The sequence below is a fragment of the Aphis gossypii genome, chromosome 1, assembly GCF_020184175.1.
Source record: "Aphis gossypii isolate Hap1 chromosome 1, ASM2018417v2, whole genome shotgun sequence".
NCBI lineage: Eukaryota > Metazoa > Arthropoda > Insecta > Hemiptera > Aphididae > Aphis > Aphis gossypii.
This window is the reverse complement of record NC_065530.1, coordinates 32198745-32218160: the sequence shown is the minus strand read 5'-3', so window position 1 is coordinate 32218160 and position 19416 is coordinate 32198745. Positions and strand designations below refer to the sequence as shown.

The 19416-nt window shown below is 26.2% G+C and overlaps 3 protein-coding genes across 4 annotated transcripts; 2 read left to right on the top strand and 1 right to left on the bottom strand.

The window, feature by feature from the left end:
• Positions 1–518: 518 nt before the first annotated feature.
• On the top strand, positions 519–11054 carry LOC126549156 (scoloptoxin SSD14-like). 2 transcript variants are annotated; one of them, XR_007603335.1, is made up of 11 exons: positions 519–657; positions 1169–1372; positions 1830–2050; positions 2284–2479; positions 2890–3090; positions 3328–3556; positions 3648–3838; positions 3938–4178; positions 5386–5499; positions 5586–5816; positions 10993–11054. XR_007603335.1 is itself a non-coding variant. In XM_050197714.1 (10 exons), exons 1-10 carry the CDS (start codon positions 644–646, stop codon positions 5736–5738), a joined length of 1764 nt encoding a protein of 587 aa, XP_050053671.1. In that variant the 5' UTR covers positions 519–643; the 3' UTR covers positions 5739–6858. The 2 variants fall into 2 exon arrangements, 1 of the variants encoding a protein (XP_050053671.1); XM_050197714.1 differs by lacking the exon at positions 10993–11054 and having other exon boundaries at positions 5586–6858.
• Positions 11055–11058: 4 nt separating this feature from the next.
• Positions 11059–12088, top strand: LOC126549160 (ribosomal protein S6 kinase beta-1-like). The gene is made up of 5 exons (XM_050197721.1): positions 11059–11120; positions 11201–11291; positions 11364–11489; positions 11717–11848; positions 11913–12088. Coding segments are annotated over exons 1-5 (486 nt in total). The 5' UTR covers positions 11059–11118; the 3' UTR covers positions 12048–12088.
• A 1281-nt stretch (positions 12089–13369) lies between these two features.
• On the bottom strand, positions 13370–18568 carry LOC126549158 (ribosomal protein S6 kinase beta-2-like). Its single transcript, XM_050197717.1, has 12 exons — positions 18388–18568; positions 17715–17933; positions 17175–17218; positions 16677–16908; positions 16455–16588; positions 15795–15857; positions 15009–15137; positions 14836–14926; positions 14638–14763; positions 14278–14409; positions 14100–14213; positions 13370–13879 (listed from the first exon to the last, which is right to left on the bottom strand). The coding sequence occupies exons 2-12, from the start codon at positions 17868–17870 to the stop codon at positions 13511–13513; spliced, it is 1590 nt and encodes a 529-aa protein (XP_050053674.1). The 5' UTR covers positions 17871–17933; positions 18388–18568; the 3' UTR covers positions 13370–13510.
• Positions 18569–19416: the final 848 nt, after the last annotated feature.

The window sequence follows — 19416 nt, the reverse complement described above, 5'->3', positions numbered from 1 at the left end:
AAAATATTATTATATTCAAGTATAAATAAATAATCAACATTAATATAAATATTAAACTTGTTAAATGTGGAATAAATCTAGACATCTTGAAAATCGTCTTGAAAAGTCATTAAAAATAAAAATTTTACGTTTCATTTGAAAAATATGTGTGACGTTCACGTGTTGTTTACTGAATATGAACGTGCATTCATAAACTACGTTCTTTCAAAACACTGCTTTTTATGTATGCTACGATTAAGTGTGAAATTATTACAAATGCAGTACTAATCTTCATTATCTATACCATTTTAAGTTATAATACCTATCATATAATATAAGCATAAGCGAATGTAAGTTTTATGATACATACGTGAATAATTAAATTTGAAGGATTACAAATATCAAATCATACTCATATTTGAGTATATAAAAATTTAAAATCTTATTGGTTTGTTATAAAATAATAACTATAATTATAAAAAAAAAAATAATAATAATAACATAATTCACTTATATTTGATTACGCCCATGCTAATACATATAAAGTATATAATACGAAGGTATAAATTGATTCGATGAATAGTCACAATAATGCATTTAAGAACAGTCATTAGTTTTTAGCTTTTTGAAAAATCTTGGAAGCCTTATATACTTTGTAGATGACATGGCTATTTTCAGGTACGTCTAGCTTAATATGTATGTATGTATTATCTAACTATCTCACCAGCTACTATTCTTTGGTATGTACCTACCATGCAATTTTAAATGTATACGTTACATTATTATAATGAAAATATTATTTAAAAGTGTGAACGAATATCTTATTAAAATAATAATAATAATAATAGTATGATTTCTTACCAAAAAAATCGTTTTTTAAATTCAGCTATTGTTCGGAAAATAAATGTTTAAGTGATTGCTGTAAATTCAGTGTATATATTAGCCCAGTTCAATGGCTTATTTCTTTTAATAATAATAAAATGATTTTATGTTTAAAAAAAATTATTTTACTGGCACTAGAAACTGAAGTGATAAAGGCATAATTGTTAAGTTCATTTTATTATCAAAGTCTGTGTCGAATTTCGTCAATAGACTTTTATTTGTATTTTGACGCTTGTTCCGAATAATTTCAATAATTTAACCACAGTTTATAACTCACGTGGAACGTTAATATTATTTTTTTTTTCAGAATAAAATTCAAACCTTTCATTATTGTAATAGGACTCTCCATAGTGATTGCTATAGTTTCACTTTTGGCCTTTATCTCAAAACGCAACGATGAAAATGAAATGCCCGATCCGCAATTCGAATTGGCCACGTCGAGTATGCCGATGGGCTTGTACAACAAAGCCGGAGTAGTGTCAAATGGTGGACCGTGCGCACAAATCGGAGTGTAATACGATTTATAAACATAACCAAACATGATTATTTATTAGCTCGGAATCGTTTTTCGTATACCTACCATTGGATTCCAATTTAACACTCCATTATATTTATAGTGATCCACACTACACCTAGTGTACAACACCCACTTGATCATGTTTTTTTTTTACAACTGAAACAATTATCACCCATACTACATTTAATTATTTGATACTTTATAAAATTGATAAATATTAAAATGAGCAATTATATTCCTAATTATACATATATTCTTTACTGCATTATTTTGAACATTTAAAATTTAATATTAAATTATCTACAGAATAATTTTAACAATTTCAGGTTTTAACTCAACAATAATCTAATAAACCTTTTGAATATTTCAATTATAGAACTGTTTTCGCATAATATAATGACATCTTAAACTTTAAATTTATTTCCGTGTCTTATTTATTGTTTTGTAAAAGGGACGTGATGGCGAAAGGTGGAAATGCCGTTGATGCTGCTATAGCTACAATGATATGTGACGGTGCTTCATGCCCTCAATTCATGGGTTTGGGTGGAGGATTTGTTATGACTATATACAACGCTACGACTAAAAAAGTAATGTCAATCAATGCCCGTGAAATGGCACCAAAGGCGGCAACTGAATCCATGTTTGTAAAAGAACCTACACTTTCTGTATATGGTACATTTTTTATAAACACGAATAAAAAGATTTTTTTATCTATATTAAAATACATATTATCAATCGACAATCGATGTGAAAATAAATATTACGCATATTCATTTTTATTCATTATTAAATTTAACTTTTTTTAAAAAAATAAACTAAAAACTATAATATTATTATATTAAATATATTTAAACATATTTTTATTTTAATAATCTTATGCATTTTTAAATTTAAAAAATATACAGGTGGTTTGGCGGTTGCAGTTCCGGGAGAAGTTAAAGGCTATATGACTGTCTATAATAGATTCGGTGGTAATGTTTCATGGGCATCACTATTTGAGCCAACTATAAAATTATGTGAAGAAGGCATGCTGATTAGCGAACGTTTCGCAATAAGTTTAAAAAATAAAGAAGAATTGGTCAAAAATGACACGATTCTTAGGTACAATAAAAGTCAAAATTATTTTTATGTATAGGTACAGCTTGAAAAATTTAATAACACAATTTATCAAACCATAAAACATGACGTATCGTTTTTTAGTCAACTGCTATAAGTTGCAAAACATTTGAATAATACTAAATTAACTTTCACGAAGAAAAATAAAATTAAGGGCATACAAATTAACAGATATTCATTATTAGCTAGAAATCTCATTAACATTTCCTTTTTATTGTTAAAATCCAAGGTTTCAGACATTGTATATCCTTCGATGAATTTTACATATTTGGCGATATATTTTATTAATTCTTCATTATAATTACTTACAAAAGCCATTCATTAATTTTTACTATTATACATTAAATACATACGTTATAAAATAAATAATTAAATATTTGCGGATTGTTTCCTAGAAAAACTTTTTTCGACGAAAAAACTGGACATGTAAAGACAATCGGAGAAATGTACACATTACCCAAGTTAGCAGAAACTATGAAAGTCATAGCAAAGGAAGGTGGTGATGCCTTATACAATGGTACGTTAGCTGATAAATTATTAGATGACTTAAAAAAAGTAAATGGGATAATGACAAGAGAAGATTTAGCCGCCTACGCGTGAGTATATTACCTCTTTATAACATACGTGCCTAATTAATTTCAAATTGTGGTTTTATTTTTAATAACTAAAACAGTTAGTATGTAATAGTTGTATATTATATTTTCAATTTGATTAATTAAGTAAATTTAATTGCAAAAAAAAAAAAAATGCTTTAATGCTATTCCAATATTAAACGAATAGATTCCATTTTTTTAATTTACGTAACAATTCACAGCGATTAAATGAAATTTCAGAGTCAAAGTCGAAAAATCTTTTTCTGTTAAATTAAAAAGTGGACATACAATACACACGGGGCCACCACCTGGTTCCGGTGTAATATTAGCTTACATACTGCGTGTGTTGGATGGTTTGTTACCAGCACCCAATGAAGGTTTGGACGCTCACCGAATTGTGGAAGCTTTCAAATTTGGTTACGGCGAGAGAACCCAATTAGGAGATGCTATGTTTGTAAACGTGTCTGCAGTATGTTTTATCGATAAAAAATATTTTCACCATGAGCGAAAAACGTTTAATTTTTAAAAATGTTAAAATACCTATCTTTTGTGTATCGTAGATTTACGATAAAGTCAAGTCGGATAGTTACATGGATAAAATACGTAGTCAAATATTCGATAATTTCACTTCGGCAGATCCTAAGTACTACGGAGCTAATTTTAGTATCCCAGAAAACCACGGAACTGGCAATTTGGCTGTGATCGATTCAATGGGAAACGTTGTCATAAGTACATGTACCATAAACACATAGTGAGCATCACTGATATTTTATGAGTTTCTCGACATTTGTAATTTTTGTATAAACATCCACGTGACCGTTTTAACGGATCAATTTCGCTTTTATTTAAGTTTTGGTTCCGGTTTCACCTCTCCCAGTACCGGTATTATTCTGAATAACGAAATGGACGATTTCTCGACTCCGGGAGGCGTCAACTCTTACGATTTTCCATCTTCGCCGGCCAATTACATTGAACCGTACAAACAGCCAATGTCTTCGATGTGTCCAAGTATATTCACGGACAAAAACGGAGATTTTGCTTTCGCTGTGGGAGCAGCGGGAGGGTCAAAAATCACTCTTGCGACCGCCTACGTAAGTTTATTTTACCTCGAGTTCTAATATTTATGTGTTTTTAAATGTCTTCGATAATACGAATACCTGTCGAGTCCATCTCAACTTTTTTCCTCCGATTCTCCACGCATGTTCTATTATTATGTTTATATTACAAGTATTTTTGATATATAAGAACATTAAACAACTATTAAACAGTTTTTTTTTTATCCTAAATTAAAACTACACATTCTCACTACTATCTATAATAATAAGCTAATACCTTTATTGTTTTATTGATACTTGATTTTATTTGTGTATAACTGTTAAACTATTTTTATCGTATAAGCTCTTATATTAAATTAAAAATATCCTTCTAAATTCATAATATAGACGTACTTATAAAAATCTCGAGCTTAATACTTTTATAGAGTGTGCTTTTGATACTACGAATGTCATCGGAATACTATTATGAAACGCTTATTATAATTTTAAAGTATTTTAAAATAAATTTATTTTAATTCAAATTGTTTTTCTACAGGCTTAAATATTACTTGTATAGATTTTTCGATATTGCAGCTTATCTCAAAATATAAGAATATTTATCCAGTGCTCGACTTGGCAAAATTAAAATCTGTAAACCAGAATCTGTAAACTTTAAAAAAAGAGCGTTCCCATCACTTTTTAAACATTAATGAGCCGTGGGGGCTACGCCCTCACACCCCCTATTCCCCCTCTTTAAACATATAAGCAATATTTATAAATTATCAACTACAAAAAAAAAAATACTGTAAATAGTATATTGTATATTATATTTATACCTTATTAAATGTGACAACAAACTTAAAAGTAACTAAATAAAAAAACAATCCATTAACTGCTTATTTAAATAGTTCCATAAATTATCATAAATAAATAAATTGTCAAAACTATTATGTTATCACGTACATTTTGATAAAATTGCAGAATGATGCAGCGTACCAGCGTTCCGTACGTTCCCCTTATAAATATAATTAGAGGTACTCTTAAATTTCTGAAAAATTCCTCCGTCCCCTTGCGTCCCCCCACAAATCAAGCACTGTATTTATCTAGTCTTATTAAACACACATTCGTATTATGACTGAAAGTGTCAGAGTAATTTAACGAATGTGATAACCAAGTTAACTATGCTATTAAATACAAACCAATTTAATATTACTCTATTCTATATTATACTTAATTTAAAATATTAATTTGTTTTGATTTTAAGGTGTCTGCTTATAAATTATGGTACAATAAGACACTGAAAGAAGCTATAGACAAACCAAGAATTTTTCACCAACTTGTACCTATGCAAATTCAATATGAATACGGAATGACTAAAGTAATATTAGAATATAATAGTCTTACAAAATATTATCTAACTACTAATAACAATAATAATATTATTTATCTTGTTTTATCGTTCAGGATGTAATACAAACACTTAAAGATATTGGTCACCCAGTGACCCGATTGCCAAATAATAGATTTTCAGCATCAACAGCTATTGCTAAAACGATTTCTGGAATGATAGAAGTTATGCCAGATTATCGACGACCAGGAAATTGCTCTGGATACTAAAACCATTATAATAATTTTTAAAAATGTGTAAATTATTGTATAATATATCCTACCAAACACACTTCGTGTAATTAAAAGGTAAGTTAAAAAAAAATTATTATTAATGATTAAATCTCTAAAATACGGGATATAATATGAGAACTAAGTAAAATGCTATTTTGTAATATTACAAATACCTACGACGATAAATAATAAGATCAATAATTGTAAAGTTTAATAGACCGAGTCAACATTTCTAAATTTCTTCATAAATTATTAATTACAAAAAGTGCTATAGGTAGTAGACAGTGGTTACTTATTTGTATTTATTTAAGTATATTTACACGTCCTGCCAAGTAGTTAAACAATATATTGAATAAGTATTTAACTTTACAATTAGTCTTTATTATCGTCGTAGATATTTGTAATACTATAAAATGGTATTTTTACCTAATTTCCATATTATATTATCACGTCTTTTAAAAATGTAATCATTACTAAATTTAATTTTTTTTTAACTTAAGTTATATAACATGGAGTTAGAATGAAGGGATTTTTGGTGTCATATCAGCTATTTTTTTTATAAAAAAAAGTCATAATTTTATAATAATAATCCAGCTAGCATCGTTGGCAATCGTCGTACATTTACGTCGTCGTCATCGCCGAAATTAGGTAGTGCGGACTAATAAACGGCAGATCGGGAGACATATCATTTTACGATATTTCCGTAACGTACTCAAAATCAGTCTTAAAAGTATTTGAATATTTTTGGTTAGAACTTATAAGCCATCCAACCAATCTGCTTGCGAGTTCCTATATTTCCATCTGCACAATATTTCTGATCGATTGATACTTATACGGCTTTATATGTTCAGCCGTTTGCCCTGTAGAGCTGGCTGACGGATTAACAACAATTAAAACGGTATTTAAATATTAAAAATATATTTCCTGTTATTATACGTTGGTGATTAGTACGATATTATTATTATTATTTTTTTTTACTTAGTTTCACGCCACTACCCTCGCACTGAAATAATTTGAAAATTACAAAATAAAACTATTATATATTATAATTACGTCTATTGTCTATGTTCTCTACTTATGTACCATCCTGTAATATATTATATGACTTTTTTATCTATTGTCTATCTATTTTCGACCTTTGTTTATAATAATATGCTTTATGTTAGATAACCTATACACTCAAATTTCTTAATGCAGTGGTAAATTTAGTGCCATGACGATTGTTTTAAAGCAATAATTAATTTTGACACGTACATTTTTACATTGTAATAGTGTGATCTGATAAAAGTCATTTGTCAACCTCACCCAACCTTATAATAATATTATAATGTATTGAATATATTTTATATACCCAAAGATTAACATTTTAGACGGCGCTTTGTATAGGCAATTTAGATGCATATATATTTATAATATTATTATCATTATCACATAATATTATATTATACAATTGTATGTATTGATCTTGAAAATATTAAGAATTATAACATTTAAAATCAATACTTTTAAATGTTCGTGGTCAGGTTAGGTTAACCTAACCTTTCCCTCAACCAAAAAAAAAAAAATAATAAAATTATAATAAAGAGATATTTTGTTGGCTACGGCTTTGACGACATATATTATATTATACATAATATATTAATATATTGAATACTAATAGTTTTGATTTGAAATTTTTAAGTATTATTATAACTTATAAATTCAAAGTAAATTTGATCTAGTGATGCGTTTTAATGAAATGTTTTATTTTAAATTTACATTTGTAATTTAAACAGTATAATATTAGAAGTACGTATTTTAAGAAAATTAGGAAAAATTCAACATACGGTTCTCAGTGTCCAATAGTGTATTTTCAATTTTTTTCTTTTTATATGTAGTTACTCAAGTTGTTAAAATTAATATAACTAAAATCAACATTTTTACAATCTCAATTTCAAAAATATTTTTAGAGTAATAAAGTTTTTCCAGACCCTCTCTCTTAATACTTAAAATAGTTTTATAATTTTAGTTCAACAAAAACCGAATAAAAAAATATTGATTCATAATATTATACATATAGTCATAAAATCTCAAAAAAGTTTGAAATGTTGTATGTTAATTAAAAAATTATTAAAAAAAAAAATGTTAAGCATGTTTAATGTTTATAAGTTATAAATTTTATAAATTATAACATTTGAACAAACCAAATAATTAAATATTTAAATTTTATCATCATAAGCCCTAACAATAATTTTCAGTTACTTGCACAATTGTTTTAATGTTAATGCATGATTTAATTGTATAATATACCTATTAGAAATTCATATTATTTTCATGTTTGAAAATCAATTTAATGGGCAGTATGGTTATTGGTTATCACTTATCAGGTACGTACGATTATTGAGAGTATTAATTAGCACCATTACAGTTATGTTATACATTTGCTTATTATACTACTATATATATAACATGGCAATGGATTTTTATCTATATAAAAAAAAAAAAAAAATACAATACAATCGACTTGTAACAAAAAATGTAATTACTATACCTACTAATGGCTGCATTTACTATTACGACTACAACTACTGTAATACTTTGTTAAGTGATTCTGAACCAAATCGATCGTTCGGTTTTGGTTGTACATTTTGTTAGTATGTAGTATGTTGTAGGTATTTACTTATGATAATTAAATATATGAGTCGGAAGGGATAATATACATGTTAACGTAGTTAACAATATTAGAACAAAAAAAAAATTAAAACCAGATTATTTAGTGTTTACTAGTGAACGACTGTTGAACATATGCTTCTATTAACTTGGAAAAATATAGTGGTGTATTAAAAATGAATAATTTATATTTTCATTTTTTCTATCTTTTTCTTTTACATGCTGAAAAAAAAATTAGATCGTTTTCAAAAAAAATGATATCAATATAAAACTTTTGAGACTCGGGGAAGGTTCGTAACTTAATTTTTCAACCCATATAGGGTTGCTCTCACGTGAATTTTGTTTTAGCTCACGTAAAACGAATATATTTATTTTTTATACTTATATCAGAATTTTTCATTAGTTAAAGATAATAAAATAGTTATTACGATTGTATATCATTTTTTTTATTGTAATTATTTTTTTTTTTATATTTCGGTGAATATAGCTATATTATATAAATTCAAATTATTTGAGTTACGGCTATTAATTACATAATATAAGAAGTAAAGTGTATGGTTGAGGTTTATATACCAATTAAAATAAATAGGTATCTTCGACCGAATTTTACTGTAAGCAATTGAGAATATTTCAATAGAAGTAAAATGGGAACGATAGATAGATCAATTATAAAAAATAATAGGTAGTTTGCTAATACAAATATTATTAATCGGGCAAGTATAATATTATAAATGATGTCTAATAATATGCAAATATATAGTTATTAATTGATTGATTGGCACCAAATTGTGCTTAATTTTTTTTGTGAATCGAGACGGGTTTTAAGATTATTAGAATTTAAGCTACAGATAACAGATATTACATACCAATGGAATAGCGTAAGTCTGAGGCTTATGGAATCAAAAGATACTTTATCGATTTTGACGGTTTATAGAAAAAAATGGGTAATAGATTGAACCGGAATTCTTAGGGTCGCATACCAGCTATAATTAACATTAAAATTATAACCACAATAGTTCGTTTATTGGTTGCATAGGTATAAAAATAATCCAGCACAGGTAGAAGAGGCTCATCTCTGTATTATCATCTGATAACACTGATTAATGCAGCTAGTCATTTGAAATAAATGAAAATTTGTTGTATTTAAAAAATATTATTATTTATTTGCACGTCAGACAATTAGACGAAAACTATCGAACATTTATTTGATCATAAATTCAATGATAACTATTTAAAAAAATTATTTAAGCTCATTCCAAATCAGGAGGTTCAAAAAAAATTCCTGTCAACTCACCTTGCATTTTTGTTTAGTGGAGATCCTAGAATCGGCGTTTTGTCATTTACATCGAAAGCCGATATATTTGCTTCGGAATCCTGATTTTCATCCATATTTGGATGGATGGAAAATAATTACAGTTACGGAGTGTAAAATAAACTAATTTTTAATAATACCATGTAAATCAAACAAAATGTACAACCAAAACCGAACGATCGATTTGGTTCAGAATCACTTAACAAAGTATTACAGTAGTTGTAGTCGTAATAGTAAATGCAGCCATTAGTAGGTATAGTAATTACATTTTTTGTTACAAGTCGATTGTATTGTATTTTTTTTTTTTTTTATATAGATAAAAATCCACTGCCATGTTATATATATAGTAGTATAATAAGCAAATGTATAACATAACTGTAATGGTGCTAATTAATACTCTCAATAATCGTACGTACCTGATAAGTGATAACCAATAACCATACTGCCCATTAAATTGATTTTCAAACATGAAAATAATATGAATTTCTAATAGGTATATTATACAATTAAATCATGCATTAACATTAAAACAATTGTGCAAGTAACTGAAAATTATTGTTAGGGCTTATGATGATAAAATTTAAATATTTAATTATTTGGTTTGTTCAAATGTTATAATTTATAAAATTTATAACTTATAAACATTAAACATGCTTAACATTTTTTTTTTATCATTTATTTATTTATTTTAACATTTATCCATTATATTATTGATTATTTCAAATTTTTAAAGAATTAAAAACTAATAATATTTTACATTTATCCACTTAAATCTAAAAGCCACAGTTTTTTGAAGTTTAATGCTATTAATAGCATTTGGAGAATTATATTTATTTTTTTCGAAAATGTAATAAAAAATGATTATTTAAAGACTTAATGATTAACCACGTTTTTTGATTTCGTTATAAAATACACTACCTCACAAATCCTTTAAAATATTTTCCTAATAAATAAAAAGTAACAAATTAGAATTTAAATATTTACCAAAATGAAATAAAGGTGGAAAAAGTTGGTATTTTGTATAATCTACACGTTTATTATGTTTTTTAAAATATATCTAATTATACAGTTCTTCTCGAGGTTTTTCTTGTCTTGTATAAATTAAATAAACTAATTGTAATATTATATTACATTATTTTTTATTTATATATGTCCTAAATATTTAATAAGCAGAGCTCGGTGGTAATTAATAAATATAATTTTTTTTCTAATATACTTAATACTTAAAAATATTATTTTATTCTAAAATTTTTTAAATGTATAAACTATGGATTTTATTTGTGTATTTAGAGATTTAAAACCAGAAAACATATTGTTAGACCAAGACGGTCATTTAAAACTGACAGATTTGGTTTATGTAAAGAACATATTCATGGAGATAGTGTTACACATACATTTTGCGACACAATTTCATATATGTAAGACATCCCAAACATATATCAATTTTAATGATAATCTATTTAAAAAAAAAAAAAAAAACATTAATTTATGATATCAGGGCACCGGAAATCTTGACTAGGAGTGGTCATGGGAAACCGGCCGATTGGTGGTCACTCGGAGCTGTCATGTTTGACATGATAACTGGCACTGTAAATAATATTGTTAGACTTAGTTATGAATATTACAATTTTAATTTGTTTATATTTATGTTTACCTTCAAGCCACCATTTAGAGCTGACAGTATGGATGGTGCAGAGGACACTGTAGCTAATATTCTTACCAGAGACCTGGAGATACCATTATATATATCGATGGAAGCCAGTGATCTCCTAAGCAAATTACTTGAAGTAAGTAAAAAATAACTTGTTTCAATTTGATTCTTTATATGTTTAATAATACAAACTTTATTATAAATGTTAAACATATGTATACAAATAAAACTATTAGATGGGAATTTTAAGATATAATTATCTTATAGATAGTATTAAAATATTTTATAATACATTGTTTTTCGTTAATAATAAATTATGTAAATTAATTTTAATTAAGTTAATATTATTTTTCAAATTGATAGAGACAAGTTAGCTCTAGATTAGGATCGGGCTTAAATGAAGCCGAAGAGATCAAAAATCATTGTTTTTTTCAACAAATTGACTGGAAAGAGATAACAAACCGTACCTGCGAACCTCCATATATACCCATATTAGTAAGCTCACTCTAATGTTCACTATTTAATACAATCGTGTATTTATTCAGATATAATTGCTTAGAGTGGCGCAGACGACACAACGCAATTCGATTCCAGGTTTACTGATCAGCCTCCAGACCTTTTGGCAAACCAAATCAAAATTGTGGAAAAAGTTTATCTTTATTATAATTTAGTTATACTACGATATTTAAATTGAATGTTTACATTTTGTTTTTGAATTTTGAATTTTTTTATATGTTATATTTTATAAGCCCGTTGGCTTTTTTCTATGAACTCCATGCTAAAACATTATAATTTTATGATTATTATATTATTATATTATTTTATGATAGAGCCCCACAATTTGCAAACAACTATCCATTTGGGGCGGAGCACGCGGATGACAGCTATTAATTTTTATAAGAAAAGTTAGGTTAATCTTTGTCGGTATAGTCTGTATAAAAAATAAATAAAAGGAAATTCTTATAAAATACACTATATTGATTGTATTGTAATAGGTTTCTATAGTGTAAAATACATTTTGATCAAATTAATTTTTTCCTATAAATTTGTAAAAAAAAAAATTGCTAGTAAATTTAATTTATGTTTTTAATGACTATAATATATTTCCAATATATGCACATAGATAATATGTTTATATGTGTTACGCATCTCAATTGTAGGTACGTAATGTTTACCGTAATAGCAGATTAGTGTTTTAATAATAATCCATAGAAATTATAAACTAGTAATTTTCATATAACATATTACAAGCATTGTATATAATATGTGCTTACCATAACGTTCTTAGGAAGTTGCTCTAAAAAATAATAATTATCGGTGAGCTACGAGGAATTTCTTAGTGTTGCATGCAACAATTCATAATTACAACTTAATTATCAGATGTTTATTTTTAAATGTTATTATTTGCAACCTTATGTTAATGTGTTGCCATTATCTATATGTGTATGTTTAAAAAAAATGTGATGTTTAATTGTATAAAGTATAATAAATTATGTATGATATTCATTGGTAATTAGCAAGGTGGATATATCTACCTTGGTAATTAGTATATACTATTATGTTGTAATAATAAATCACGGATGAAGTATCATGATTCTAGATTTACATAAAAGATATTAAAAATTATGTCTTAAAAATTATGTCGACGCAATCGTTGCTGGGCATAAATAATAGTTCTTGGTTATAGTTGTTTACCAGTACAATTATATAATTAGGTTGATATTTGTTGAATTTTGATTAAATTTCATTTTTTTCATACAATAAATACGTCTTATGAATACGTACTAAGTGTATATTATCGACGTACAAACAGTGACAAAATTATGTAGGGCGTTTCATCAAACAGGCTCATTTCTATGTTATTTTTAATGGATAATTTATTCAAATAATTTCTTTTAAAATGTTTATTGTATTAAAAGATCGTATTTTTAACTATTCAGATTTTATTAAGCTTTTTAATAATTTACCCGTGGAAATAGAAATTTATATTTGTCTAATGAGAACCCATCTTCTTTACTGTATATTTTTAAGTAGAAGTCAATTTATTGTTTTAAATGTTCATGTATTTTAACTTAAAATTTGTTAAAGTATAAATCACCAAATATGTTCAATACCAATAAATTAATTAGTGAAAATAAAATTTAAAACAGTCTTCATTCACTGAATCAATTCAATTTGAGGGGGAATACTAGACGTGGACGCCACTTCCATCATCTCATTTTGGTTCTGATTCAGTATATTAGTACCGTTGACTGATGTCAACACATGAGGTCTATTTGTAGAATTGTTTTTGAATGATTGAGGACATGCATCAAACAATTTTGAATGGTCTATCACCCTGTGGTTAGCTTGCACTATTCGGGGTTGATAAACGGGTACGGAATTGGATCTTGTTATATTATTACGGTCGAGTGATGGAGATGATAAATAATGAGTTTCCATTTCTTGATTTATATTAAACGTATGGTCTCGAGTTGGACTCACACTAAGATTGTCTATTAACGATGGAGCTATGTATGTAAAACCCTGAAAAAATAAATAGCAATATTAAATTATTTCTTAAATAATTAAAATAAGCAATGATTGGATGAACAATAATATATTTTAAAAATTGAATTACTTTAATTTTAATTTCATAAAAATCTACACAGAAAAAGGTTTTAGTAAATTATAAAATATATTATGCTACAATCAATAACAGCAATATCACAATAAATGTAAACGAGGTAAGACAGTAAATATTTACATCAAATTTAAATTCATCATTATCACGAGGCATGAATGAATCATCTACAGGTGTATCAACTGGAGGCTGATCAGTAAACCTGGAATCGAATTGCGTTGTGTCGTCTGCGCCACTCTAAGCAATTATATCTGAATAAATACACGATTGTATTAAATAGTGAACATTAGAGTGAGCTTACTAATATGGGTATATATGGAGGTTCGCAGGTACGGTTTGTTATCTCTTTCCAGTCAATTTGTTGAAAAAAACAATGATTTTTGATCTCTTCGGCTTCATTTAAGCCCGATCCTAATCTAGAGCTAACTTGTCTCTATCAATTTGAAAAATAATATTAACTTAATTAAAATTAATTTACATAATTTATTATTAACGAAAAACAATGTATTATAAAATATTTTAATACTATCTATAAGATAATTATATCTTAAAATTCCCATCTAATAGTTTTATTTGTATACATATGTTTAACATTTATAATAAAGTTTGTATTATTAAACATATAAAGAATCAAATTGAAACAAGTTTATTTTTTACTTACTTCAAGTAATTTGCTTAGGAGATCACTGGCTTCCATCGATATATATAATGGTATCTCCAGGTCTCTGGTAAGAATATTAGCTACAGTGTCCTCTGCACCATCCATACTGTCAGCTCTAAATGGTGGCTTGAAGGTAAACATAAATATAAACAAATTAAAATTGTAATATTCATAACTAAGTCTAACAATATTATTTACAGTGCCAGTTATCATGTCAAACATGACAGCTCCGAGTGACCACCAATCGGCCGGTTTCCCATGACCACTCCTAGTCAAGATTTCCGGTGCCCTGATATCATAAATTAATGTTTTTTTTTTTTTTTTTTTAAATAGATTATCATTAAAATTGATATATGTTTGGGATGTCTTACATATATGAAATTGTGTCGCAAAATGTATGTGTAACACTATCTCCATGAATATGTTCTTTACATAAACCCAAATCTGTCAGTTTTAAATGACCGTCTTGGTCTAACAATATGTTTTCTGGTTTTAAATCTCTAAATACACAAATAAAATCCATAGTTTATACATTTAAAAAATTTTAGAATAAAATAATATTTTTAAGTATTAAGTATATTAGAAAAAAAATTATATTTATTAATTACCACCGAGCTCTGCTTATTAAATATTTAGGACATATATAAATAAAAAATAATGTAATATAATATTACAATTAGTTTATTTAATTTATACAAGACAAGAAAAACCTCGAGAAGAACTGTATAATTAGATATATTTTAAAAACATAATAAACGTGTAGATTATACAAAATACCAACTTTTTCCACCTTTATTTCATTTTGGTAAATATTTAAATTCTAATTTGTTACTTTTTATTTATTAGGAAAATATTTTAAAGGATTTGTGAGGTAGTGTATTTTATAACGAAATCAAAAAACGTGGTTAATCATTAAGTCTTTAAATAATCATTTTTTATTACATTTTCGAAAAAAATAAATATAATTCTCCAAATGCTATTAATAGCATTAAACTTCAAAAAACTGTGGCTTTTAGATTTAAGTGGATAAATGTAAAATATTATTAGTTTTTAATTCTTTAAAAATTTGAAATAATCAATAATATAATGGATAAATGTTATAAATACATATAAGTACTTAAAAATATTAAATGATATGTTACTGGACAAAGTAATACCTGTAAATTATCCCTTGACTGTGTAAATGCTGAATTGCAATAATAATTTCTGCCACATAAAAGCTGTAATATTAAAATTATACAAGAGTCAATACATGATAAGAAAAATGTATGGCTCAACATAAATCAACTTTTAATTAAATTAAATTAGTAGTTAACTGACTGTTAATATTATTTACTGACATATTATTATGTTAAATTTAGAATAAAAAATAAAAGTATTTTATTGTCTAAAAATTAAAATGTAGTATAAAAAAAATAATAATAATTAACACTTAATATTTTAATTCATTTTTAACCTATAATCCTTATAAAACAAAGTAAAATAGAAATTTGTTTTGTATACTTTTTCATTAATCATTATAATTTTTGAACACATATCACAAGATATTACTAATGTGGTTTTGAAAGTATTATATGTTAATGGTACACCACCGTTCAACAAAGTACAATATCACATCAATGGAGTTTGTAATATTTGTGAATATGAATCAAAGTTAACATAATTAAATATATCATAAAATAAATCTTCTTATTAAATTAAATACCTAGTAATTGCTAACTAGTCTGTATTACTTTGTTGTAGGAGGTTCCACAGTCATAACTACATAAATATTTTAATAATAATAAACAACTGAAATAGAAGTAAATGTGAAATACCATGCTGTTTCTTCCAAAAATATTCCTTCTCTTTCTAATTGCATAAAAAGTTCTCCACCACTTAAATATTCCATTACAAGATAAAGTTTTTCATTTGTTTGAAATGCATAGAACAAACTGACTATAAATGGATGCTAAAAATATTAAAATATATATAGAGTAAGAGTATTGAGTGTTCTGTAAAGCTATAAAAATATTTTAAAAACAAAATTGAGCTTGAACCTTAACAACTTCAAGGACGTTTCTTTCCGATTTCGTATGATCCATTTCTTTAGGATTTTCGAATATTCTGGTCTTAATCATCACTTTCATCGCGAACACTCTATTGGCATCTTTACCCGTCTTTTTTCTTACTTGAAACACCTTACCGTAGCCTCCTCTTCCCAAAACTTTCATCATTTCAAAGGAATCCGGTGATAATTTTTCATTTGTAGACTTTAATGTTTCTATGTCACTAGAACAATATTATTCAATTATATTTTTAGTATAAGTTTTAAACTGTTATAAAAATATAAAAAATATCTTTAACAATAAAATATTAAAACCATAGGCTTATAAGAATTTCCACATTTATTTCTGTCAGAATATTTCCGACACAAACAGAAAAAAATATTTAATATTATTAAGAATAATACCTAATGATAAATGACCCCGTTCCCCCAGACTGTATGGCCAATCTTATAGGTATATTAAATAAAACATAGGAAAAAAATATCATACTTTTCATCATATTCATAAATGTTTGGATCTTGAGCATAGCATACCTAAAAAATAATAATATTATTAAAAATTTTAAAATAAAATAGAAACTTAGATTGTAGATATAAAATATTTCACCACACCCTAGTAAATACCACGCACACACCACTTTTAATATTAAAGTCTCAGGAAAATGAAAAAAATTTCAACCTGTCTAGGTATAACAGACTTCTTCTATTTTTGAAGTTTTTGAAACACAGACAGTAATATTTCTTTCAAAATTTACTTTCATAGTTTGAAAAAACCTTAGTTTAAACCCAAATTTTAATTACATTATAGGTATGTATGTATATTGTATAATAATACACACAAGATTATAATATGTCAAGTCACAGATAGATTACGGCCAATTATATAGATACGTATTCCTATATTATCATCGATCACAATTACATTAATTACATATTTTTATAATTTAAACATATTTTTTTTTTTTTTTTTTTTAATATATATAACTAAGAATTTAGGATAAATAATTAAATATTTTAGGTATTTAGTTACTTCAGTTTCAGATTTTTGTTTATTTATTATTATGTTTTTTCGCAATATATCATCGTTTTCCATAGATTTTTCAACGTCTTCTGTTGTATGTGTTGTTTGTGTTTTCGGCATTTCTTTTTCATGTACGATATCTTCGTCAACTGTAAGAATTTCCATTTCATCGGTTTTATTCGTTTGATTTGTACTTGAATCAATCTATGTCTTGTCGTCTGGACCATTCTAAACAATAATATGTATAACTTTATGTGTGCAAACTCTAAGGCACTCAATAGAAAATGAACAGGCTGGATACTGGCTTTGATTATTTTTATTATAAATATTAGTACATTCAACTATGCTTATACGTTGAACGGCGCATGGGCAAAAAGGAATAGAATGACTAAATAATTCGATTTGTACGTATTTTTTTCTTATAACATCATACTATGTCTTGAAGATTATTATGCTCTGCATTGATGTGAATTATATATATATAAAAAAAAATGTTATGTTTATTTTTTCATAAAGCTTATGAATACAATTGAATACGTCATTAGTCATTATTCAAACAGGAATAGTATTTTTTTTAGTTTTCTCATAACAATTGTTTTATTTTTATTTTCCTTTATGCCCGGCCATCGTGCATTTATTTTAATTATTAGAAGAAATATAATTATATTGGTAACGGTTGTACCTTTAATTCCTGTTCACTTTTTAAAGACTTTCTTAGACATTTCCTGTGACACGTCTTTTTGCATTGTACACATTTGTAAATCGATTTGAACAATTTGATTTTTTTGCAAAACATGCATTTTTTTAATGAGTTTGGAAAAAAAAATGATTTTACAAAATTATGATTTTCGAAAATATGCATTTTAAACGGCGTTTAATTAAGTTACACTCGACGTTTTTAATGTAATGTTGATTACGAACTGTTTGTATCATAAATATATTAATTGAATCCCCGAATAACACGAGTTGCTATTGGTTTCTTTCATGTAATGTAACTATTATTTTTCTTTTCAGCCAGATAGTATTTTATTTGTTAAAATGTGTATTTTCATTTATTATCCTTATACTATTAGCTCCGTCTCTCAAGTACCTCTCGTAAATTTTTTCACCGAAATTTCACAAGAATATTTAACCACAAAATCTTGTTTTGTAACTTAAAAGAAAGTTCAGAATTTCAATTATTAATGTCACCCCAGCACCCCAGTACCCATCAAAATGGTTTTATTGATAAGAAATTTACACAAAATTGTGTAACCAAATGTAATCCAATATTCCATAATTTGTATAGTTTCAAATATACCCCTGCTTTAATAGTTAGGTACAATTTGTCGTACTAAGCTTTGTTTTTTAATTTATGTCATTCCATGTAGTATAATTTGTGTCTGTTAATATTTACATTCCTAAATTTATTGTTCTACTCTGTCATACGAATATATACACTCAGCCCACCGCCACGGTCTTGGTGTGAGCTAAGTAAAAAAAAAAAAAAAAAATAACTGCACATAGGTACTTATATGTAGGTATAGTATATGGAAGCAGGATTTTCTCATATTTTAACTGTATAAAATACAGACAAATCTGTATAGGAAATAACTAATTTTGTAATACATCAATTAACTCCTAGTAAACTCCAAAACATCAGAAATATTGTGTATAACGTTCTTTTGTGAAAATAATCAAAATCGTACGTTTACAAATCTAGTTATAAATT